This window comes from Pungitius pungitius, chromosome 6 (assembly GCF_949316345.1).
Source record: "Pungitius pungitius chromosome 6, fPunPun2.1, whole genome shotgun sequence".
In the NCBI taxonomy this organism is placed as follows: domain Eukaryota; kingdom Metazoa; phylum Chordata; class Actinopteri; order Perciformes; family Gasterosteidae; genus Pungitius; species Pungitius pungitius.
The window spans coordinates 19,034,029-19,060,256 of record NC_084905.1 but is presented as its reverse complement, the minus strand read 5'-3'; the positions used below and the strand labels follow the sequence as shown (position 1 = coordinate 19,060,256).

At 47.2% G+C, this 26,228-nt stretch overlaps 2 protein-coding genes across 2 annotated transcripts; both read left to right on the top strand.

The window, feature by feature from the left end:
• The first annotated feature begins 9,334 nt into the window (after positions 1-9,334).
• On the top strand, positions 9,335-11,931 carry LOC119196575 (uncharacterized). The gene has a single exon (XM_037452371.2). It carries the CDS (start codon positions 10,146-10,148, stop codon positions 11,391-11,393), a length of 1,248 nt encoding a protein of 415 aa, XP_037308268.2. The 5' UTR covers positions 9,335-10,145; the 3' UTR covers positions 11,394-11,931.
• Positions 11,932-22,712: 10,781 nt separating this feature from the next.
• avpr1aa (arginine vasopressin receptor 1Aa) lies at positions 22,713-24,601 on the top strand. Its single transcript, XM_037452690.2, has 2 exons — positions 22,713-23,704; positions 24,304-24,601. Exons 1-2 carry the CDS (start codon positions 22,831-22,833, stop codon positions 24,594-24,596), a joined length of 1,167 nt encoding a protein of 388 aa, XP_037308587.2. The 5' UTR covers positions 22,713-22,830; the 3' UTR covers positions 24,597-24,601.
• Positions 24,602-26,228: the final 1,627 nt, after the last annotated feature.

Below are 26,228 nucleotides of genomic sequence, written 5' to 3'. Positions count from 1 at the left end.
TGGCAAAACAAGATGATAAATCCAGTTTTGAAGAAATCCATCAGCACTTTGGTCGTGTAGCTGTGCCTGTTGAATGTTCCATGATAATATCTGCCAAACAGATACATATGCCAGAAATATGGAGAGATTCAACATGGGCCCTACATGAACTCCTTTCTAGTGTTTCGGTTCGGGAAAGTTGAAAGCTGCGATGACTTATCTTTTCCTCAGGAGAGCTGAATACAGAATACAGTGGCCATTGATGGTTTTACTTGGTGCTGAGATGTGTGTGTGTGTGTGCGACTGGACTCTTTGCACCTCGTGTTCTCTGGTTGGAAGAAGCACAATCGTGTTCTCCAGGCAAAAAAAAATAAAAAATAAAGAGAAGAAAACATTTTTTTTTTGTCAGAAACAATTTTCTGTTGTGAAATACGGGGCCTTTGCAGAGTCTGACGGGCTCCTCCACTCATCCCTATCAGGAAAATGTGAGTTGAGTATTTCTAACAAAAACAGGTTGTGCCAGACTCCAGTTGATTTTATTCCAATGTCGAGGTCAATAAAAATGATGGGTTGCTTGATGACTTTCATTTTGGGATGCATTCCCTGGTAGTACTCACAACGAACCAGTAAATCAGAGCGTTTCTTCAGAAGACTGAGGAGGGTTTTAGTGCGCACTGAAAGGTGCTTTTAGATGGAGACAGTTATGCAACAGGCAACAAAAGCCTGATCCCATTTGTTTGAAGATTCAATCCAACATTTTTACTTAACATACGCACTGGAATAACTTGGTCTAAACTGTATTTACTAAAGAACAGCGCTGTTTTTGTTTGTTTTTAGCACGATGTCGAGTGAATATTCACAAACCGACATTCTCAGCGATTCTCATACGAAAAGGTGTCACCGTCTGTTTGCATGGAGACCCATGCAAGAATTATGAATAGAACATAAATAAAAGTTTATTGTCTTAAAAACATAATGGCAACCAGTTTGTAGACTTGTGTGGTTTCTTTAATCTCTTCTGAAATACCTAACAGTTGCTTTCAAGCAACGAGGTGACCTTAATGGAATGGATGTACGAAGTTGAAAAGGCGAAGGGAATGACTGGCCTTCATCACCCTCTCTTGCCCTTTCACTGACTATGGATGAAGAAAAGAAGAATGTCTCCCAATGCCAAATGGGTACTTTTCAACATGCAAAACTGCAGGTTAAGTGCGCTGCCATCAAACAGCTTCTCTAATATGTGACTATTATACAAAATTGTGCATGCAATCCAGCACAAAACACGATGCACAGCCGCCGCGCTTCTTGAAACACAACAAGAGCGCCTTTCCCTCCACCGCCTGCTGATTGGACGTGTAATGAAAACTGATTGGATCAATTACGGCACCGACTCAGACGAGGTGCCGCCCGTGTCTCGTCTCCTCTGGGTCTTTGTTCACAGCTTTTATAGCCAGACATACACGTATAATGACAATGGAGAGCGAGGGACCGGATGAAAACCGTAATGAGAGCGTTTTTAATGGGTACTATCGAAAAGGCGGATGTCCCATCATTAGCTGTATAGATTCATGAAGGATAGACTAAAGGAAAATCCAAACATGAATACTTTACAAGCCTATTAGCTTGGGGAAAGGGTTGGCTATTCTCACGGGAGCTTCCGAGCGTCTCATTTGTGTTGTTTTGCCTTGATGATTAAAACAGTCGCGGCATGCGAGAGGGAAGCCGATGAAGAAAAACAGCTTCTTCAAAAGGTCTTGTGCTGTTTCTTCCTGATGAGTGGTGCACTCAGGGCAGGTCGGCTGCCACTCTACGGCTGCATGGGCTTTACTGAGAACACGTCAGAGACGCATGTCAGTGGCGCGCCGCCACCTCTTTGGCTTCTCATCGGGGATGCCTTGTCAAAAGCAAAATGTCATCTTTCCTTGAGATGAAAGACCAGCTCTGATGTTCTCTGATACTGTCAAAGGATGTCAACACCCACACAACACATTGCTATAAAACTCATGCATGTTCATTTCCATCCGTTCTATGCCACCAAGGTACCGCAATTATAGTTTTTTTTTTTTCCTGTCAATTTCTTCCTTAGTCTCCCAAGTCAGAAGTTACAGAGCAGAGGCTAACGAGCAGAGGAAAAACACGGGGGGGGGGGGGGGGGGGGGGACGAGGTTGAAAGAGTTGGAAGACGAGGAAGTCACACACGGGAAGTCAGTCAGTCACTGGAGGCAAACAAACCCGGCGGGGAACACGGCAAAGTCATAAACCAAATAAACTGTCACAAGAGCAAAGTGCTGGAAGAGGATGAGCACACGGGGGGGGGGGAGGGGGAGGGGGGGAAGGACATAGACAGTCTGCTACCGTGACGGGGCACAGCAGGGGAGTCAATGTATGAGGTGCAGGTGTACTGTTTTTCGTGTTGCTGGGTAATAACGTCGTGGAAGTTGAGTAATGCTTTAATAATAAATCTGCAAATAACATAGCAACAGCATGGTATTAGATTGTAGTTATAATGGGTATAACTGGGTTATGAAATGGGAAATAGCGATAGCAACTAGGGAAAACTGTTAATTAACAGTGTAGCGATTTGGAAACAATGTCACAACCTACTATCAACAGAATCACATGATCACATGAATATGTGTCTCTACTGTGCTGCGCACAAGGTCAGTTCCCACCTGACATTTTAGGGTTTCCGATGGGTCTTTCCACGTGGCAATAACAGGTTACTGGTTAAATAAACACTAGAATTGAGCCCCTGTCATTAGATGCCAATACGTTTAAACCCAAGACCAGATGGACGTGGTCAACAGCGTACTGCAGTGCGATGACAGATGGGTTGTTGTTCCTACAGACATATTTATTCAGAGCACATTTTGAGTATGTGTTTTTGTTTTATTTAAAGCGGTGAGTTCCCTGGCAGATGAAAGGGTGTTCTATGAATCAATGTTTTACCTCATTTCACAATTGTCTGGTTATATAAGTTGGTCCTTTTCCTAGAGGAAAAACACACGTTCCCTAACATTACCCTCTGGAAGGAAAAGGAAGTTTTGTTCCTGGGTATAATTCTCGATATTTGAGGTAAAGTTTGATTGGGTCTATTTTGATTAAACATGAGATGTGAAGCTTTGAGAAGTTTTATGATTGCAGCAACGGAGCAAAAAGACAAATGGCCAGCACTTCTTAGGTAAAGAAAAGACCGGGATTTAGACATTCCAAGGCAGTTAAAGAATGTATTCAAGTTACTAGTATACATAAGCTGACAGACAGGTGGGCAGATCGTACAAAGAAGAGTTCAGTTGGGGGGGAACCGAGGCGCAAGACACAACATGTCAATCCGGCAGGGAATGATTGCGGGATGGGCTCTGTGCATAATGCGGAGCAGATGAGGGAATCAGGTGATCCGATGTCTCAGACTGGTAAAAGACTCTGAGGATATCTGGCAGATGGAAGACGAAGTTCCACACAGTTGAGCGAGGGGCCCACCGCGGGAAAACAAGACGTCTGAGTCATACGTTGTGACACGATTAGAGTAAAACATCTGAATCTCTCACCCAAGAATCTGCTGGTTTGATTCTCAAAAAAAACTCTCAATAGTAAGTCCGACATCCAGTGATGTGAGAACCACAACACTACAATCAGTACTTTTTTTTTGTTACAATCAGCTGTTACAAATGACAGGAAAAGGAAATGTCTCAATTATTTTAATTACAACACTAATGGAACTAATCTGAAGATTGGACTATATTTTACTTAACCATAGAACGGTTCATGTTGTCGGGACGTATTTTGCGGATGGTAGTTAATTTTGCAAATGTTTTTTCCGTTTACATATGATTCTTCCACCTTTCATCTAAGCTCATTTGATCTTGACGTTACAGGGAAGATGCATCTGTGCCATGAGACGTCATTTCAAGAAATTCTTGTCTGTGTCTGCGGCACCTCGTGTCTTTAAAAACCGGGTAAATGATGTGCTCGCTGCTCTGTATTCCCAGTGTCAACACAAATTGCCCATATGCATTTGCACAGGATACACACCAATGAACTAAATGGGAACACAGTGTAAACACGCGCACAATTGTTCATTATCCATAACAGCGTTGTGTCTGGCTACTGCTGTAACGTCACAGATCACACTCTGATTCATCAATATGATGCACGGGGCAGTTCGATTATGCACTAAGTGTTCTTTCATTTTGGACGATGAAGGTGAGTGGATTAGCAGCTGCATTTGGCTGGATTCGGAGGTCAATCACACGTCTACAGGTTGATGTGGTTAAAAGACTACGGTGCCGATTTATCAGAATGAAATGAGATAGAAATGTAAAGTTCACCTTGTACAAACAATTTATGGCTAATAGGCTTAAAAAGTAGTTGGCTTTAGTAAAATCCCTTTCATTTCAACACTTTTCCCACTGTGTGTAAAGAGAGATCCAGACGTGCAGGATCAATATCTGACCATCTTGCTTTTCATTTGCTGCCCCCAGATTTTATATCTAAAGAAAAAGCAGGAACTGACTTTCTTCTTTCTATATCTGACTCTATGTAGAACACATACGCTCCTCCAATGTTCTTGTTTCTGTTATCCATTGTATCAACAAAAATAATATCATAAACTCTGTAAGCTGAGTGTTTACAAATGGAGGAAGCTAAACATGACATGCTGTGTTTAACAAGGGATGTGATATGGTAATGCAGTCTTATCATAATAAGTACACAAAAAGCTCATTTCTGATGACGCAGGTGAGTAAAATCTCTTTGTAATCTGTTTAGCTGCATATTGGAGGAAAGGGCTGTCATTTTAACAAGCTGTATCACCGGAGGAACTAGTGGAACACGCTGTGCAACTTACAACTAACAAGGTGCTTCAAACCATAGGTCATCTTAGACAAAGTGTGTATGCCGAAAAAAAGGAGGGTCAGGCAGTCGATGCTGGTTTAGCAGCTGGAATAGCAGCAGCTGGATTAGCAGCGCTCTGCACCCATCACAAGACTTTTTTAATAATGTTCTGTAATCTGTAATGAATCTATCATCATTCAGGGACTTTATGAACATGTGACGCAGGCTGATAATGTCCTCCTCAAACCCCTAGCCGCTCCTCGAGGCATTTTCTTAGGCGCAGCGATGCTTTTAGGTTGAATGCAACCGATCCCCATGGCAACGCTAACACAGATGTCATGGGTCATCCAGCAGGTGGATGTGGTGAGAAAAGAAGCTGAGAGGCAGCTACAAACGGACAAACGCGCCTAATGTTCCATCTTGTCATCACCTAAATCTGGCAAAACTAGTATTGTTTGTAAACCAAGATGGTTTGCCAATGTGCACGCTCACATGCACTAACACTAAACTCAATTATCTGCTCAGGTAGACATCACTCCACTATATCTCAATGCGTCAAATATCAGTTTCAATGGAGCTGCACATGGAATATGAACAACTCCATTTCATGCAATCGTTTTTAATTGTTTTCTAAGATTAAATAAAGGTGCGGTTTATTAAGGGTTTTCCTTAGTAAAAGCTTAAATTGATATATTGGGGGGATTTCTGCAATTTGGCCACCCCGAAGGTTTGTCCCCAAAGACTTAAAGCTGATCTTCAAAGCAGTAGCACACTTTCTAATAAAGATCGCCTCCAGACAAAGTGAGGTTATTAAAACATCTCTGCTCTGTATTTATTGTCAAAATGCACGTTCAATGCAGCCAACAAAAGCCTCGGGCGGACGCATTAAGTGAGGCGACGCCCTTTCCGAGGCCTTTTTTTATAGGCCCGGAGTCTGGCCCAGTGGAGTGCGTTGAAGTGCTCGGCTCCTCCAGCTCCGGCGCATCGATTACAGCCCCCCAGCGTCGTCACAGCAGCTTTCCCTTCTTGCCTCGGGGCCCCTCGCCACCTCCAAAAGATTAGAAGTGGTCACGAAAACACTCGCTGGGAACAGGAACTGGCGGTAACAGAACTCCCCCCGAGGCCGAGAAAGTTCTGTTTGTGTTTTTGTGTAATGTAATGTGTTCTGGAGAGCTTTATTTGTGAACAAATGTTAGAGGAGAGAGAGCAGAGTTTGATGCTCTAATTTGTTCTTTAATATCAGCTGGGACAGGAAGGAGCTTTTGATGAATACAGTCCCTTCGGTGTTCAATATCTCACAGATATTAAAAGGGCCCTGGGTCATTGACACAGACGGGCCTTGCTCACCGCTCTTTAAAGGGCTGCTCTCAGGAGCCACGACTTGGTGAAAGTTCTTAGATGAGATTGTTTTGTGCTGTCGATTCACTGCGGCAACCGTTGAGCGATAAATTTCAAATAACACAGAATCAGCTCTATTCGCCATGTATGCTTATGCATTTGACTACAAATAAAAATGTCAATATAACAATATTTATATATCCAGTAACAGTCAAATGTGTGTAAAAAGGTAACTTGAAATGATGAGGCAACCCCCAACTGTCATGGATCGGGCTGGTGCAGGTCGAAGAAGGAAGGACTCAAACGCAGGATTCAACGTTTACAGAAGGTGCTCTTTATTCACCAAACAAAAGCCAGAGGAACGTGCACCAACGATGAGTGACAAAAGACAATGACGCGACAAAGGACAACTGGCACACAGGGCTTAAATCCACAAGGGAGGTGCAGGTGATTGGACACAGGTGGAATCAATCAAGCAATCACAGGACAAGGCAGGAAGTGTAGTCACCCAGGAACACAAGAGACATGACAACTACAAAATAAGACATAGAGCAGAACCAAACCGTGACAGAACCCCCCCCTCAAGGACCGAATTCCAGACGGTCCTAAGGGAGGGGAGAACTATGAAAATCAGACAAGGGGCGGGAGGGTGGGGACCCAACAGCTATGGTCCGGCGGCCTGCCGGGGCGGCAGGCTCTGGGGGCCGGAACGGGCGGAGGAGAGACTCTGGGGGCCGGAACGAGCGGAGGAGAGACTCTGGGGGCCGGAACGACGGAGGCTGGAGTCTGGGGGACCGTGTTGCCTTGCTGTAGGCAGCCTGGCAGCCAAGGTCAGCACCAGGTCGACATGAGGGTCGACCCCAGGGAAGGGCCGCCAGACTAAGGGGGGTCCTAGTGCCGGAAAATGCCTGCTGGTGACCTCCCCTGAGGTCAGCGTAGGGCGACGGGGGCGGCGAGGGCGTGGGGTGCTCTGGGGGTCTGCCGGGTCGGCGGCCGGGCCTCAGGGTCTCGGAGGGTCTGCCGGGTCGGCGGCCGGGCCTCAGGGTCTCGGGGGGTCTGCCGGGTCGGCGGCCGGGCCTCAGGGTCTCGGGGGGCGGCGGGCGGTGCGGCTCCGGCGTCGTCGTGGCGGGGGACGCCGAGCGGTGCGGCTGCGGCGTCGTCGAGGCGGGGGGCGCCGAGTGGTGCGGCTCCGGCGTCGTCGTGGCGGGGGGCGCCGAGTGGTGCGGCTCCGGCGTCGTCGTGGCGGGGGGCGCCGAGCGGTGCGGCTCCGGCTGCATGGCGTGGTGCTCCGGCCCAACCCCTGACCCCCTGCGTGACGCTGTGGGGCCGGAATGGGCGGAGGCGAGACTCTGGGGGCCGGAACGGGCGGAGGCTGGAGTCTGGGGGACCGTGTTGCCTTGCTGTAGGCAGCCTGGCAGCCAAGGTCAGCACCAGGTCGACATGAGGGTCGACCCCAGGGAAGGGCCGCCAGACTAAGGGGGGTCCTAGTGCCGGAAAATGCCTGCTGGTGACCTCCCCTGAGGTCAGCGTAGGGCGGCGGGGGCGGCGAGGGCGTGGGGTGCTCTGGGGGTCTGCCGGGTCGGCGGCCGGGCCTCAGGGTCTCGGAGGGTCTGCCGGGTCGGCGGCCGGGCCTCAGGGTCTCGGGGGGTCTGCCGGGTCGGCGGCCGGGCCTCAGGGTCTCGGGGGGCGGCGGGCGGTGCGGCTCCGGCGTCGTCGTGGCGGGGGGCGCCGAGCGGTGCGGCTGCGGCGTCGTCGAGGCGGGGGGCGCCGAGTGGTGCGGCTCCGGCGTCGTCGCGGCGGGGGGCGCCGAGTGGTGCGGCTCCGGCGTCGTCGTGGCGGGGGGCGCCGAGCGGTGCGGCTCCGGCTGCATGGCGTGGTGCTCCGGCCCAACCCCTGACCCCCTGCGTGACGCTGTGGGGCCGGAATGGGCGGAGGCGAGACTCTGGGGGCCGGAACGGGCGGAGGCGAGACTCTGGGGGCCGGAACGGGCGGAGGCGAGACTCTGGGGGCCGGAACGGGCGGAGGCTGGAGTCTGGGGGACCGTGTTGCCTTGCTGTAGGCAGCCTGCAGCCTGGCAGCCAAGGTCAGCACCCGGTCGACATGAGGGTCGACCCCAGGGAAGGGCCGCCAGACTAAGGGGGGTCCTAGTGCCGGAAAATGCCTGCTGGTGACCTCCCCTGAGGTCAGCGTAGGGCGGCGGGGGCGGCGAGGTCGGTGACCGGAACGCTGCCTGGCGCCTGCTGGCGAGCCGGGGTTTGCGTTGCGCCGGGCAGCCTGCTGAACGCTGCGGGGCCCACCAAAGGCCAGACAGGTTCCCAAAAACGGGTTTTTCAGGTCAAACCCTGCTGAGTCCTTAGGTGGTCGCGTCATTCTGTCAGGATCGGGCTGGTGCAGGTTGAAGGAGGCAGGAAGGCAGGACTCAGACGCAGGGTCTTCTGACGAAGTGCTCTTTAATCAAAACCAAATGAGGACAACGTGCACCAACGGCGAGTAACATGGACAATGACGCGACAAAGGACAACTGGCACACAGGGCTTAAATACACAAGGGAGGTGCAGGTGATTGGACACAGGTGGAATCAATCAAGCAATCACAGGACAAGGCAGGAAGTGTAGTCACCCAGGAACACAAGAGACATAAAAACTACAAAATAAGACATAGAGCAGAACCAAACCATGACACCCAACAAGCCTTTACTCATCATCACTTAATGGATTGATCTGCATGGTTTACAGAACCAAGGAGTCAAAACTCTACTCTAAATGAAGCGTTTTGAGAAGTGCAACCTTAGGCAGGTTGGACCTTGAGCAGCGAACAGGCGTGTGAGGCATTAAATGTTCAGATTATTTCAAGGTACAGTCCCTGTGCTAGCTGCACCCACTTAGGTACAGGTACAAACAGGTAAGGTTACATTCCTTTAAGGAACTCTGAACTGAGTCTTTCCGTTCCACTTCCTCATACTCCTGTTGCTGAACCCTTGCTTCACTGCTGTAGGAGTCTATTTTCTGCAGGTAAGAAAACACGGGATCTTGATTTGTCTTGAACTTTAGCCGGGACCAGTGTGGTGATTTCAATGGTAAAAAGGTAAAAAGAGACAGGATATGAAATGAGAAGTATCTGCGGGAACGAGGAACAAGAGATCAGATGGGGGGGGGGGGGGGGGGTACAGGCGCATAGAGGCAGATTAAGTCAATTAAAAATGATTAAGGAAGCAAACGGGACTATTTGGTAAAACATACTAGATCTGTTGCAGGATTTTCAGCATTAATGTTTTAAATGTCTCATATATCAGCACACTGCTAAGCACTACTAAACACTTCGTAGCTGTACCGTTGTAGGAGCCACGAAGGTGATTATTATATATGTTCTGTCTAATATAAAATGATAGTTGATATGATAGTTTAATGGTTTATATTTGGGACACTTGGGTTGTTATATTTGGTTGTGTTTGTTAATTGCATTTCACCGTAATTGGGGGCGGTAACCCTATGAACGGATTATAATAGCAGGCACAGACGGAAGTAGCGAGGGTGGAAAGTGAGAGGGTGAGTGACGGGGACGCCGTATTTTTGTTGACCGCTTGTTGAGCGCTTGTTGACTGCTTGTTGAACGCTATTGGCGCTATTGACCGCTATCGCTAACGCTATTGACGCTGTTGGCGCTATCACTATTGTTGCTACGCTATTGTTGCTACTGTTGACCGCTATTGACGCTGTTGCTGGCTGCTGCTGCGCCGCTGTTTGCTACGCTGCTACGTTGTGATTTTTCTTTACTTTGAGCACGTTATGCATACCGGATTATGTTGGACTAATACTTCAATAAACCTGTCGAAACGCATCATTGGTACAGCGCGTCACAATCCGCTACACCCATAACTTAGTCGCTGAGAGGCTGTTTATTTGAATACATGTCGCTACAACCGTAATGGTAAAGAGTGTCTTGGTTGGACGTTAATACCCCTGCGACGTACTCATCACTGGTTTCTCTTTCAGACGATGTATTCACCTGAGACCACATCTACCAGTCTCCCACTGTGTCCCTCTCCCTGTGATCCTCCCGCATTGGGAGATGATGAGATCTACCATGTCTTCGTCAGCTACAGCAGCACTGACTACCAGTGGACCCACTCGGTCATCCACCGGCTGGAGGCCTGTGGCCTGAAAGTCTGCTACCACGAGCGCGACTTCACTCCCGGCCGCACTGTGCTGGAAAACATGTCCGACTGCATCCAGGGGAGCCAGAAGGTCCTGCTGGTTCTGAGCCAGGAGTTTGTGAGGAGCCGCTGGTGTCTCCTGGAGGCCAACATGTCTTTGTTCAGAGACTGCCTGGGGCGGAAACCCATCGTCCCGGTGGTCCTGGAGCAGGGAGTCCCTGTTCCTCTCCACCTCTGCCACCTCACCTACCTGGAGGCCGACGACCCGGACTTTGAGAGCAAGCTGCTCAAGGTGCTGTGCACCCCCAACCGGCAGCTCCAGGGCTCCACCGTGGTGCCCTTCCAGCCCCCTTCCATCTACAACGGGAAGGCCCTGCAGCCTTTGCTTTCCGTCAACGAGGAGGGACTCAGCAAGTGGGATTGCGGGCGCTTCAGTGACATGGAGGTGCCGGACCAACTGCGTCTGGTGATTGAGGACCACGAGAAGTACAAAAAGGCTGTGAGGATTATCAACGATGTCCATCAAACGAAAGTGGCCTCACTGTGGCTTAGAGCACTGAGGCCTATTATCGGTGGAATCTTCTTTCTACTGTTGATAGCACTAGCTACAGTTACGATTATTGTGATTACTTCACTTAAATCAAAACACCCAGACAATACGTCAAATCTTATGGCGGTCGTCCTTACTTGTATATACTGTGTTGTTTTTTCTTTGGTTATTGACGTTGCTTTGTGGGAAAAAGATCAACTGAAGTTCATAGTGAAGGAAATGCAGAAAGCTGTGGGCCAAGCCAACGTGATCCTCTCTGAAGAGAAAGTGTTAATGGGCTGTTGGTCACATTCAAAGATCTATCTGGTCTACATTAATCTGGACGGATGCAGGGGAGAGTTTGCAGAAACCTTTTCTGAGGAGGGCTGTGCCGAGGACATGTTTAAAAGAGCCCTGACCTTCTTCTCATCAGGATATGCCTGCTGCCTTGCTAAAAGAGACTTCCCTTTTTCTCAACTCACCTCCACTGGTCACCTGGAGGGAATGGTGTGTTTCTGTCAGTATGTCTCACAGAGGCTGAGAGCAGATCAATGGGAATAGAAATGTTTGTTGTTTCCTTTAGATTAAAGCTCACCCAGCCGCATAAAAGCACATTTCTGCACAGTGTGTTTTCCTTAGTGAGCTCATATTCATTCATGTTTTTTATCATGATATCTTGCATAATGTCTAGTCTGTTATGTACACATTTTTAAATTTTACTTTTATTTTTTAACTTTAACTTTTAACTTTGAATATAAGCGTATTTCTTACATACAGATAATTCTGCATGTGATGTCAAATTGCACTTTTTAGATTTGTGTATCAGGGAACATTTGCTAAATTTGACAGACACTGTGTATTGAAAATTGAGCACTGGGCTCGCTTAGCCAAAGTTTTTGGATTGATGTTCGAACGTTTCAAGTGTCCAAATCGCACCAAGCTGAACAAAGCACTTCTTTGGGTCACCGGCAATACTCCCGCCAAGCGGGAAGTAGATCGGATGAGCCAGTTTGGAGAAACTATGGGTTTTTGAAATTGTCTGTATTTGCAAAGTGAACTACTGAAGGTCAGTAGAAAGGAATTCATGATACGTGTTTTAACATATGATTAAAGGTATAAGACATGGTCTCGTTATCGTTTGCTGTCTCTCTAGAGCGCGATGCGGTGGTTGAGCGAGCTCTGCTGTGCATGAGTGAGTGAGGGACCGGGGGTCAGTGAGAACAAAGGCATGATTCAGAAGAGCAAAACGTTGTGTTTTCTTATGGTTTCAAGGCATAGCATTCGAAAAACACAAGTGCATTTTTTTCACAAACTCGCTAAAACGTGGCAGATTCTGAAAGAATGCAGCAGAAGGCGCACCTGTCAACTGCCCCGTGTGCCTGTGTCTCCTTCTCCGTCACTGACACTCCAATGAACACAGTCATTGGAGGTTGTTGAGCCCACTTACGGCCCAAAAATTTCAACTTGCAGCCGACCAGAAAGAAGACCGAACACCGGCAGGGGGCAGGTTCCGTAGGTACAGACAGGTACTTCTCTACATAAGTGATGATCCAGTGGGATCGCTTTTGTTTTTTCACGTTTTTTTTTTTATCAAGTCATGTGCTGTTTTGACCACATTTCCCCATCGATGCCACTTTATCAGCAACAAAGACTCGTCCTCGATGGCGCTCGGGGACTGGATTCAGGGCGCGAAACGGAGACGTGACACCGTTGCACGGCTGGGAACATCAAGCAGACCACGATTGCCTGCCGGCATGTGAAACGCCCTCCCGCCGCTGCACTTTAATCACAATGGATCAGGACGGATTAAGCGCACACCGGCCTCAGGTAGAAAGAGGTACCCTGCTGCCACAAGTGCTGTGTGCACGTTGTGCGTCGAATGTGCAGAGTGGCGGTGTGATGGCACACAGAAAAGCGGCAACATGAGAAGCATCTGCATAATCCTCTGCAATGACTTTCACTCTTAGCTCAAGCTTTTCCGCTCTATTCACACCTACTGAAGCCGTATTTCCCTCCACATTTCAGTGCGTGTAAGGACTCAATTGAACGTCCAGCTGTGGTTTTTCTTTTAGTCATCCAAAACAGCTCTTACTGTATTCATTGCAAAGTAAATGCTTGGGTAGTTAAAATTAATGAGCCCTTGACCTTGAAGATTATATAGTTTCAAAATGATGCTCCTTGACCGGCCGCTTACAGGCCACTATGGAGATGATTAAAGCATTCCACCGTGTTTATGTTGTACGCCGTCGGATTAGCGTTAAAAGTCAATAACGCGCACCTCCTGAAGCTTGACGTCGGCGTGTAAAGCAGTTTCAGTTCAGTTTCCTCCATCTCAGAGAACAGGAGCCGCTCTTCTCGGCTTGAAGCCAGTTCCCTCGTCGTCCCCCCCCCCCCCCCCCCCCCCGAGGAATCGCTGGCATTCGCCTTTCCAGGCAGGCACTTAAGTTCCATTTCCTGTGGAGATGCTTGGGCTGGCCAAGTGCCGCTGCCACACTCTGATGCAGTGAAGCACAATGCGGTCTGGGTACGGTCTCAAATGTAGCTCCGCGTTAAAGTCCAAAGTAATTATGGAGCTTTACTCAATTGAATTGCCGTTCCGACCAAAATGACGTCTGACGCGTTCTCAAACGGGAGATAAAATAACGTTCAGAGTGTCTACGTCTCTTTTGACTAAAAGAAAGACATAAGTAAATGGACCTCATCGAGTTTTAGAAATAATGAAGCTTCCCAGATGAGTGGCAAATGTCTTAATGCAACACAGGAGAAGGTGAGAGGTCAAATTTAAGTGAGTTCTGCACAGAGCCATGCTCGCTATTAGAGTAATAGGATGATAAGTCCAAACACCTTGCTGGGGCTGGGGCTAACTGGTTAGCATGCTCATTTCAGTGAATCTCTCTGCAACACAATAGGAGCATTTTGACCCGTAATAGGAGGGTAAACACAGGTGTAATTGATACTGATGCTGGTCCCACAGTGAGCCCGTGTGCACAATGTCAGGGCACCTGCCCCACCTCATGATACAACTATATTCTTTAAAAACTGTTCTGTGATGAGAGGAAGGAAGTAGTAAAATAAGCAGGGGGAAGGTTTAATTTAAACCGAAGTACGCAACCCATGGACGTATTTAGAAACCGAGGCGACGCGGCACGCTCCACTGCAGCGCCGCCTCCTCGCCGTGTTGTTTGGTCGTGGAATGTCAGGACAAACAAGATAAGCGGCCTCCCGAGGAAACGCGGCCCCTTCAGCTTTCCATCCGAGTTCCTTGTGTCGAGCAGCCTGTGTCAGCATGATAGGCAAAGTGTGTGTGTGTGTGTGTGGGGGGGTTTAGTGCCAACAGATGCTATTTGGGGATTTCTTCTTAATTTTGGCGTGCTCGCAATCAACTGAATACATAAAACGAACGCACATTAGCAATAGGTGTAAGGAATATTTACCGGGCTGGATGTGCAACCATGATATGGCCTGGGTGTAAAAAACAGCCTTTAGGGTGGTGTATTTTAGATTGTGTGCTTCGTGGCCTTGAACGAATCCACGCTGGCAGCGAACCTAAAGCGACCGCTCACTCTGCGATGTTTGTTTGGTTCTGACTTTATTGTGAAAGAACTCAACGTGTGGTAATATCACCGCGTGTCTTACGTAAAGGTCTCTCAGTGGATTACGTGGTTGGCATATTTGTGCACAGATTCAGGCGCCGTCAGTCGCGAAAAAAGCAACCAAAGAATCCCGACAATCCGGTGTGTGGGCCGACCTGTCCCACTGATGTGTCAGCACCTAATGGAAGTTTCAAATAAACCAAGCAAATCCTGCGGAATCTCAGGTTTCAAAGTGGTTGTCACAGGTCATGGCTCTTCTTAAGGTTCCCTCAGAGATGGGGTTTTAAGAGGGCTTATCACCAGATATGGAAAAGCCCGCCGCTGAAAAACTAAAAAGTACAAAGGCAAACAGATAAGGTTCGAGGAAATGAGAGAAAACGAGCGTTGTGCCGGTTCGCGTCCGCCATCGGTGGGTTCAGCTGCTCCGAAGGAACGTCTCATATATGCATTTTCATGCATTCGCGATAGCCGAGTCCTGCAAAGTGAGACGAAGCGACGCTGGTAAAGCTGCTCGGCCCAGGTGTCGGGAGACGGCTCAGCAGACTTTCACCAGGTCACCGGGAGAATCGGCAATCTCCACCTCGACTCAGAGCGAGAATGTTGTACATCGTATTTTAATGTCAAAATTCAGTCAGTTCTAAAACTGTTTTTGCAGAAAACACTGTGTGTTGGATGAACACAGCAGAAACACCTCTACTTTAGGCTTGTCAGCTGACTCCAGCGAGTCACCATCTCCAGCTGTATGATTTGTTTTACTCCTCAAATTGAGCTATTTCCAAATCCATCATGGATGCGATGGCCACATACTGAAAAGGACAAGTCACCCCCAAAAATGAGGAAAATGTGCCTCTTGCTTGTGAGTGAGGTGGAAATAATCCACACACCTTCAGGATCTCTGTCAAAAGACATTGTGGTTGCAGCATGCTGTATGGTACCATTATATCTGATCATTTAGACATCTCCATAACCAAAGCAACTTAGAATAAAACTATTTTAATAACTGGCAATGGAGGCAAAATGTTTGCGTTTCAGCCGCACACAGCTGCTAACGTGGAGTTTTGTTGCGCAGCATGTTTTCTTATGGAGAGAGAGGTGGAGCTCTTCTCCTCTCTCTTGGGGATGGTGTGAGGTGTGAATACTGAACAGTTCCCTCTGTGACCCGGAGCTCTGGCTCACACTCGATGGAAAGCAGAGTCACCGGGTGGGGGGGGGGGGCACAGCGGCTGCCTTTCCTCTCACTGTGACCAGCCCCCCCCCCCCCCCTGCGCCGACTCTTCTGCCTGCTTTCAAATCAGTGGAGAAATATTAGTCTCGTCCTTCACAGGCAGAAGGAAAAGTGCTGCCGTGATTGATCGGCAACGTTATAGGTTTAGGATTAAACTGTCGGGGTTGAAGAAAAGGACCCACCTGTGGGCTATTTCTAATTCTAAATTCATCAGAGCCTCCAAAAGGCCCAGTGGGTGCTGTGTCCCAGGTGTACAGAGAGCCAACAGGTTTGTCTGATGTCTAAGGTCCTCACACGCCCCTGAAGATGCATTTCATTTGTGGCTCAAACTTTTGTGGGAAAACAATGTCACACTCTTCTTCACGCCAACTTCTGACCGCTCTTAATTTAAACTACAAGGTTAAAGCAAATGAGCTGTGTTTAATTATTTAAAATAAAGCAAAAACAATTAGCACAATACAGGTCGGACTTGATCTTAGAATGCACTCTCTGTGCGTCCCTTTGGACAAAAGGTGTCTGCACAATCGCCACGGTTACGTGAAGGTGGTGTAAAGGTCGTCAGAGAAGTCTGTGAAACTGATGGTAGGGATTCGGGCCTTTGGAGAGCATGTGACCTTTTCGGCCTGCACACTTCATTCATGGAGCTGGACGAAAGAAGAAAAAAAAGAGACACTTTTAAAGAGCCCCTCTAAAAATGTTTAAATATTGAGATGCTTATATCCGGTTACTACGATTTATATGATTTAACTTAGATCTTTCCATGCCCATATTTTATGATTTAATAAAACATTTTCACGGGAATTAAAAAAAAAAAACATGGCCTTTAAAGTGCAGACGAATCCAGTATGGATTTTGTTTGTTCACATCAGGATGGGACTTTTGAAATAAAGTACAGTTAGGACGTTCATTCATAAATATTAGATGATTTAGGTAATTCTAAATATTGCAACAGGCCTTATTATGTTGCTCCAAGGTTTTGGTTTGTCTCTTTCCCACTTTTTTTGGTATGAAATAGCTAATCATACCTAGATGGAGTATTACATTTACAGGCCCCAGTTACAGAGAAAAGAAGAAAAAACAGATAGGGGAAAAAGTCATTAAGACCATTTTTTTTGCACTTTTTCTCTGAGCTGCTGCAGTCCTGCATCAGGAAGCTACTGTGCATCTCCACAGAGTGGAAAGGGACTTTCCATCTGGCCACCAGCGCAAAACTTAGATTTAGGCTGAAATTCACTTAGCGGCAACATCTGTTACTCCTTTAGAGTCGGTCCAGAAGAAAGATAGGACAATAACTACCGGTGTTCTTATTTCATTCCCGTTTCCAAACTTAACTTCCTGCAGCTGTTCAACTGTAAGTTAATTGAAACCCCCACTGGTGTCTGCATCGGTGGCACTATTACACACCAGGCGGTGTGTGTGTGTGTGTGTGTGTGTGTGCGTGTGTGTGTGGGAAGCACGGACCCATCTGTTGCCAAATGGATAATGATTGTGAGAATGTAAACAAAAGCTGGGAGGTTTAGTGATGCTCCATTCCGAATTCTATTTTGGGTGTTGTTTTTTTATTTCTATGAATGAAAGCCTCCTTCACAAAAAAAAAATGGCCAAAAAAAAAAACAGTCGTCACAGGTATTTCACAGGGTCCAACGGAAAGATGGGAGAGTGGGATGAAGAACAAAAGGAATGGAATCTCGAAATAATAAGCCCCCTTTTTTTTCCTTTAATCTACTCGGCGGTGCAGTTGCTTCCTCGGCGGCGTATGAATGCAGCGGATCAAAGCGAGGCCTGCGCGCCCCCCCCCGGAGGGTTCATCGCATTAGGTCACAGTGTGTGGATTCACAGAAACAGCAGTGAGAACATTGCCGTCTAACTCTCCTGATAGATGTTAAGTCGCGTTGATGCCTCCGAGGTTCCCATAAGCCCTGATTGCAGGACACGCGCGCACACACACACACACACACACACACACGAACGCACATCTGCACGGACAAGATGAACCCACACACACACACACACACGATTCCCACTCATATAATCAATCTTCATGAAAATAACTGAGCTTAACTCAACTGTTTATATTCCAAGCAGCGTTCTCATCAGTGGAGCCTGAAATGTCGACTGTTCGGTCCCACGTTACGCGGCTCACGTTGTGCCTCAAAGATCAAGGCTCTCTTTATTCCTTTCACTTCAAGAATGCCTTTGTTCAACCGAAACCTTTGGTGGCGCTTTATTAAAAATCATTTCCCGGTAAATAAATATAATGGGGGTTGTATTTGCGAAAGAGAGCAACGGAATGGGACCCTCGAAAAACAGATGTTTTCAAACATAAAAGCACAAACGGGAGATTACATTTATTCACTTGAAAGTGCTGTTAATCTCGATTATTTGTTTGTTTGTTTCCCTGCCACAGAGAATCTGAATTAAAACTTGTGTTTGTGAGTAAATGTACGACGAGGTCGACCTTCCTGAGGCGCGGCTGTGTGACGTCATGCGGTGCATCATGGATGTGCAGCACGTGCGATTTCTTCTCTTTCTTTGAAATGACGACAATAACATTGGCCCAGAAGATTCCTTTATTTACCAATATGAACAAAGTGAGGCTGTCTTTGCTTCACTTTGCCCCCGCGGCCTTCTGTAAAACGGGATCAGACTCGGTGGGGAGAACAGAGGAGACGTAGTCATTATCTGTCTGCAGAGGGAGTCTCCAACATCTCCGTGACTCATTGAGCACGAAGGCCCCGTTAGCTTCAGCATGGCTGTTCTGTGTAAATTATCTACAGCACTTTATTGGGAGGGGGAAGGGGGAAAAAGAGATTTAACCCCCCCCCCCCCAAAAAAAACACTCACCCTAATCCATAATGTGATAGGACCTGCATTACAGAGAGAATCTGGATCTGGATGTGCCCTTTAGACCCGAAAAATAAGTTAATTTAGAGATGCTAAACATTGAATAGGATTCCCGAGCATGATGGGGGGGGGGGGGGTTGATAGAGTTAAACATATCGTGTCTCATGCTTAAACCAACATCAACACGAGGTGAGACTCAGTAGGGAACACACATTAAATGCACCGTGGGAAAACATTTAGATGATGGGTTTTCAGATTTCTCATTTTGCTAATTACGTTTTTTTGGCATCATCAACGATAACAGTGTGAAAACAAGACTAAATATGTTTTTCTTATTTCTTTTTCAGCCTTTTTTTTAGCATTCATCTGAGTCTTTTAGCTACTCAGGTTCACTTTTTTGGTCCTTCATCACTCATTAATGCAGAACAAAGCAGTTAAAAGAAATATTTTCTAGCAGTTACTGAAGTTTTTTGTTTTAAACCACTCACGGTTAAATTATCTTCTTTTGTCTTTTCCTTCCAGAGATATGAATAAGAGAGAAGGTTGAATTTGCTATTATTGTGTCTAAAATAAAGAACAGCATACTATACTGTGTGTGTGTATATGCATATATTGTTAGACCACTCTGGTCCTTCAAATTAAAACAGGCAAGGAAAGTGAGCAAAGTGGCTTCAAACACAGCAGATGCACTGAGGTCTTCAGTACACCATGTACGTCGGTTGAGGTTGCATAACCGCTGTGTGCTCGGGACGGATTTCCACCATTATAAACCGGCATGTCGTGTTTACTGAAGCTCTTATTTATTATCAGCCTCAAAGCCCAGAAGAGAACATTGAAACGTACACACAAACTTACATAATGAACGTATTAGCGTCTGAGGAGCTCCTGGTAATTGTCATGACTTCATCCATAAAGTTCACAGATATTTAAAGGCCCCTTTTGACGTGACCTCTGACAAACGGATTTGTTCTAGAACAAGTAGACCTCCTCGGGGTTCAGGTGGCGGTGTCGGCTGGTGAGCCTCAGAGGGCTTTTGTTTTTAGACTTTCCTTCCACGATTCTTTTTTCCAGGTGCTTCTTCTTGATGTCGTTCAGAAGCACAGAGTATTTCATCAGGGGAACGCGGCGAACCGACCCTCCGTCGCTTATATTCTACACTGCAATGCATCAGGTGACCATGACATATACCAGACCGAACAGGGGAAGCGTGCATTGCAGCTTGTTACCAGTGGACATCCTCCTGGTGCACAGATTGCTGTGGGAGATAATGAAGAAATACCGAGTCTGCCTTTGCATTCGAGGTAAAGCAAAAACATTCAGAGAGATGCAAGGAGGTTAAATGAATTGGACTTTGTTCATGTTTGATTAAAAAGGTCTAACAAAAGTATTTCGATATTCACTTCCTGTCTCAAAGTGATGCAGAAAAACTAGTTCATGCATTTGTTACTTCTAGACTGGATTACTGTAATTCTTTGTTATCAGGCTGCTCTTGTAAATCGCTTAAACCTCTCCAACTGATTCAGAATGCTGCAGCACGTGTATTAACAAGAACTAAGAAATGGGATCATATAACTCCTGTATTAACTTCTCTGCACTGGCTTCCTGTTAAATCAAGAATAGAATTTAAGGTACTTCTCCTCACCTACAAGGCACTTGCTGGTGAGGCACCGTCTTATCTTAAAGAGCTTGTTACACCGTATTGTCCTACAAGGCATCTACGCTCCATAGATGCTGGGCTACTTGTGGTTCCTAGAGTTTTAAAAAGTAGGATGGGGGCCAGAGCCTTCAGTTATCAAGCTCCTCTTTTGTGGAACCAGCTTCCACTTTCAGTCCGGGGGGCAGACTCGGTCAGTTCATTTAAGATAAAGCTTAAAACGTTCCTCTTTGATATTGCTTATAGTTAGGGCTGGCTCAGGTTAGCCTGGACCAGCCCTTAGTTAAGCTGCTCTAGGCTTAGACTGCCGGGGGACTTCTTAGGACACACCGAGCCCCTCTCTCACTCTCACTCTCTCCTCCCACAATCATCCATGCTTTATTAATGTACATCACTAATTAAGCTTCTTTCCGGGAGTTTTTTGTGCTTTCTCGCCTAGCAGGTCTCCGTGGATCATAGTTTCGTGCGGACCCCGGTTCTAACTCCTGGCTCATGGCTCTGCTGACACCTGCTGCTGCCATCATCATTACTTTAAATATGATTCATATTACTGTCATCAAAAACCAACATCTTTCTGCTCTCCCTCCCCACAGAAGCCTCTGTGGATGGTGGTTCGATCTGATGGAGGTTGTCCCTGCAGTGGTCCTGCCGTACACCTCTTCTGCTACTTGCAATTACTTGTATCATTTCAGTTAGAGAAATTGAATGTATTGTACATCTTTTACATTGTTGATTCTGTACACATGACATCCATTGCAGTCTGTCCATCCCGGGAGAGGGATCCCTCCTCTGACGTTCTCCCTAAGGTTTCTTCCCTTTTTTCCCCATTGAAGGGTTTTTTTCATATTTTGGGGAGTTTTTCCTGTGCCGATGTGAGGGTTTCGGGACAGAGGATGTTGCATGTGTACAGACTGTAAAGCCCTCTGAGGCAAATTTGTAATTTGCGATTTTGGGCTATACAAAATAAAATGAATTGAATTGAATTGAATTGAATTGAAGAAGATTTCTATTAACAACTCTGGTCCCCCCAAAAAAACACAACGAAAGAAGAAACTCGTTTACAAGATTCTCTCTCTCTCTCCCCCCGAGGTGTAAAAAGCTGCCAAGTCTGAGGATCTCTTACAGACCCTTAACCCCGCGAGCAGAGGGGAAACATCACGGAAATGATTCAGACCGACTGCTCCGGCCACCCGAAGACACAACAACGCACGCATTCCCATGATTCCCGGCGCCCAGACACAGCCGTCCTCCGCGTGCTGCAGAGGACGAACGGCCTTCACGCCGTGGAGCTGATGAGAACGTCTGAGCCCGGAGCTTTCATAACCTGCACAGCGAACATCTTCAGGAGACGAGGGTACACGTGGTTCAGTGCGGCGTGAGGGGAGACATCCGTTCTGCTGTCCTCCAACCCCCCCCCCCCCCCCCCCAGGACTAAATAAGCATGCACCAGAGAGGATAAAGTGGTGGAATCAGCCCCCCGTGGAGCCGAAGGCTCAAAGAAACATCCCTGGCTGCGGTTGTGATGAAGAGATTAACAGGAACTGGGATAATTGAGAAAACGTAATTATTCCACTAGTAGGACATGTTAAGGGGCCCCGGTTTGCACTCCACTCTCTGCAAGGGCCATCGGGAAAGGAAGTGAACGAGAGGCGAGCTGGACGTTTGACTTCTACGTGAACGCAATAAAGATAACTATCTCAGATCAGATGAGCTTTAATAGCTGCCAGTAACCCACAGCCACGGTAATGGAAACTGTAACAAGCAATAGACATTGGGTTTAGGCCTCTTGGAGACGGAGGTGCACTGGAGACGCTGAGGCGGAGCTGATAAAGGAGTAAAGGAGGCTCCACGAGGGACGCTGGGAAGAGAGACGGAAGGAAAGGCAGCCCAAAAGGCCTGTGGGTAACGTCCTACTGAAAGGGTGAGTGAACATATAACATATCCACCTCTGGACAGACAAAATTAAAATTAACAAAAAGTTCCACTTTTTAAAAGGCAAAAAATGCACAAAAAATACTATTTGTAAGTGTACGAATGTATTGCTTACATTCAGTTTGTGATTCGACTGAATAAGACCCGTTGACCTGAAATAATCAAACCTGGTGATTAATTGAGCAAAGCACTAATGTTTTTTTAAACAGTTTATACAGGCCTCACTCAGCGGATCTCGAAGCAAACCACATGCACAATAAACGTGTTAGTGTTTTCTAACCTCAATGCAGTTGTGAGTAGGAGGACCTGAGGCGATGTTCACTGTAAAAAAAAAATACTCAATTTTATTATTAATAATATTTATTATTATATATATCAGGACAAACGTCATGTGACCATCCGTACTTGGAAAACCGGTCCCATGAATTACCATCGCAGCAAAGATGTAAACTTTTGAAGGCGTTTTTTTTTTTTGGAGTGCATCCCCTTTACGCACACGCGGTGGAGTTTAAAAAGTCCCGACAGCGGCTCCCGGTCACAAAGCAGCGCGCTCCTCACCGCGCGCATCAGGTGGCCCCATATACGGACTGGGGAGGCACCTCGCAGCCCCCCCCCCCCCCCTCCCCCCTGGCACTGAAAGGGCGCGGAGAGGGCGCAGTGGCTCTCACACACACTCCGGACTATGCGTCGCTCCTCCTGAGCGAGGTTGGAACCAGTCTCCAGTTTTTCAGCCCCTCGACTGCGCAAACGATGGAGGCGCCCTCGGGAAACGACACCGTCCGCGCGAACGCATCCGATCCGTACGCGCGCAACGAGGACGTGGCTCAAATCGAGATCATGGTCCTGTGCATCACCTTCGTGGTCGCTGTGATCGGGAACGTGAGCGTCCTGCTGGCGATGTTCAACACCAAGAAGAAGATGTCGCGGATGCACCTCTTCATCAAACACCTCAGCCTGGCCGACCTGGTGGTCGCCTTCTTCCAGGTGCTGCCGCAGCTTTGCTGGAAGATCACCTACCGCTTCTACGGCCCGGACTTTCTCTGCAGGATAGTCAAGCACCTCCAGGTGATGGGGATGTTCGCGTCCACCTACATGATGGTGATGATGACCCTGGACCGTTATATCGCCATCTGCCACCCGCTGAAGACCCTCCAGCAGCCCACGCAGCGCTCCTACATCATGATCACCTCCACGTGGATAGTGAGCCTGGTGCTGAGCTCGCCGCAGTTCTTCATCTTCTCCCTGAGCGAGATCAAGAACGGCTCGAACGTCTCCGACTGCTGGGCGCACTTCGTGGAGCCGTGGGGCGCCCGGGCGTACATCACCTGGATCACCGTGGGCATATTCCTCGTGCCCGTGGTCATTCTCGTGATGTGCTACGGGTTCATCTGCCACAGCATATGGAAAAACATCAAGTACAAGAAAACGAAATCGACGGCGGGCTCCGCGAGCCGGAATGGGTTCGTTGGGAAGAATTCGGTCAGCAGCATTACAACGATATCAAGAGCCAAGCTGAGAACCGTGAAAATGACTCTGGTGATAGTTTTGGCTTACATCGTTTGCTGGGCGCCTTTTTTCACGGTGCAGATGTGGTCTGTGTGGGATGACAACTTCCAGTGGGCTGGTAAGTGTGAATCCGTTTATTTGATCAAAACTGTGAGTAATATTCCAGTTTCGGGAATATTGGGATCAACTGACGCAATATAAGCATTTGGGCAATGGCCACAAACTAAAGATGTAAAATGAGTACAAGTTTAAAAAAATATCCCGGTGCGCAAACACGTGGACACAACCTTTACGCACGGATGTACTTGAAAAAAAGAGTAGAAATGAACAATAAATACAAAAGGGGGGATTTTTACAAGCCTCCCCATTTCCACGAGTGGATCTTTAGAATGAAAAGCTTTGTGCACAAATGGTCTTATTAAAAGTTAATGAGGGGAAAAGCTGCCTTTTACAGATACCTGGTTCTCTTTCCTTGGTTTAGACTTCGGCCACACCCCCTTCACCTCAAACAAGTGTTCTCTTTAAACCAAGCCAAACAAATAAAATAAAAAAAGTCTTAATTAATTCAATTTCCCTGCATGCATTTGGTGGACGTTCTCTGTGTTAAAAGGGAAAAAAATGCACTCGCAAATTCTAAACCACACGAATTGTTGTAGACAATCATTTGCGCACCAGATGTTATATTAATCATCCTTTCATTGCCTCCGTGTTCTCTAGATTCTGAGAACACCGCAGTGACTCTTTCTGCGCTCCTCGCCAGTCTCAACAGCTGCTGTAACCCGTGGATATACATGATCTTCAGCGGTCACCTCCTGCAGGATTTCGTGCACTGCTTCTCCTGCTGCTGCAGCATGAGCGCCCACTTCAAGAAGGAGGACTCGGACAGCAGCGTCCGCAGGACGACGCTGCTGTCTAAGATGACCAACCGGAGCCCCACGGGCAGCAGCAACTGGAGGGAGCTGGACAATTCCCCCAAGTCCTCCATTCAGGCAGAGTTAACATGCAAGTAGAGGAGGAAGAGGAGGAGGAGGAGGAGGAGGGGGGGGGGGGGGGGGACGTGTCCGAGAGTGGCATCGCTGCATGGTACCCACACAGGATCCGCTCATCTCAGATTTGGGCTTGACTCGCAGAGACTGAAAATGCCTCTAAAAACTCCCAAACTGTCAAGCAACGGAAAAAAAAGACAGCGAGATACGGTGATAGAGACGGAGAACTGAGCTGAGGCTTCTTGATTCTGTGTGCAAAACGTGTTCTTCTTTTCCTCAGCTTCAGCAGAAAATACAACAACAAACAAACTTATATTGCAAACCTTTGCATCACATTCCTCAAGGCAGTGCGACAGGTGTTCATGGAAGCACTAAGCGCAACGAGATGTTCATTTGACTTTGCTTTCCAAATTCAACAGCTCGGAACAACAGTGCAGAGTCCCAACGTTATTTCCTTCTTGCAGCTTTTCACTTGTGGTTTTCGAGGGAGGCTGACCCGTCACAAAGGAAATAATAATATTGATCGTTGTGGTGTTAGGGTTCATCGGTTTGTTGCATGCATGTACGTATTTCAAACTATTTCATGTTGCAGCTGGTAGTCCTTTGTGTGGGTCCCTACAGGATTGTAAATACTTCTTTTCTGCACAGCCAAATGGGAATCTCTTAACGACACCAAGACATAGAGGGAGCGCACGCACACACACACACACACACACACACACACACAGGAAGTGGGATGGTGGGGTTTATGAAGTGAGATTTTACACAGTTGGAGGAACCTTCCAAACCTCGTGGGCTTTCGAAAAATGTAAAGAGAAGCTCACACATTCCACACTCTCCACATCAACACACTGCTACTTTCTCGTTATTGTTTTTCCACTGATACCCTTCCCTGTTTGGGTGGGGGTGGGGGTGGGGGTGGGGTGGAGTGGGAGACAAAAACAAACAATCTCCTGCAACAAACAAACACACAAATGGTTGCCAAACCACCTCAAGAACATGCACGTGACGATGTATCGCGACGTTTCCATCTGCTGTAAAGTGTATTTGTGCATAAAAGGCACTTAAATATCTGTAAATAGTAATAATGTAAATCCAATGTAATATAAATCTGTTCAACATGAATTATATTTGTCTGTATTGAATAATGAAAATAACTCTCCTATATGTTGGAATACACGTTGATGCACTGAATACCACGCCGGCTTCCACGTCTGTTTTGTCAATCGGCCTCGCTTTGTTTAGGCCTCATTCCGTTGCTGCACAACCATAGAAATCGCCCGGTGTTGTTTTTGCTGAGATTTGAGCCATTTTGAATATCCGTGGCCAAACTAAGCACACAAAACATTCTAAGCTCTGGGAATCTGCCGTTACTGTGACATTTTAAATCAAACTGGGCTTTGACTAAACAACCTGTCCACCCCCGCAGAACTTATGATGTATGAACAGATAATGTTAAGCTTTTGACTTTAAACCTGTCAAAGAGCGACTTTAAGACAAAGAAAGGCCGACATCTCACAACAATGGAGAATAAAAACAAATCTGCATTGCTTCACACCACTTTAGTGAGAAAATATTTTCTATGATGTTGATCTGATGTCTCTCAGAGCGACATCACTTTATTTAATTACGTAATTATATTATTGTCTAATTAAG

Excerpts from the sequence above, each read along its gene's own strand:
- LOC119196575 (XM_037452371.2), top strand. The coding sequence starts at position 10,146 with ATGTATTCACCTGAGACCACATCTACCAGTCTCCCACTGTGTCCCTCT.
- avpr1aa (XM_037452690.2), top strand. The coding sequence starts at position 22,831 with ATGGAGGCGCCCTCGGGAAACGACACCGTCCGCGCGAACGCATCCGAT. Across the intron at positions 23,705-24,303 it reads TGACAACTTCCAGTGGGCTG|ATTCTGAGAACACCGCAGTG; the intron begins GTAAGTGTGAAT and ends CGTGTTCTCTAG.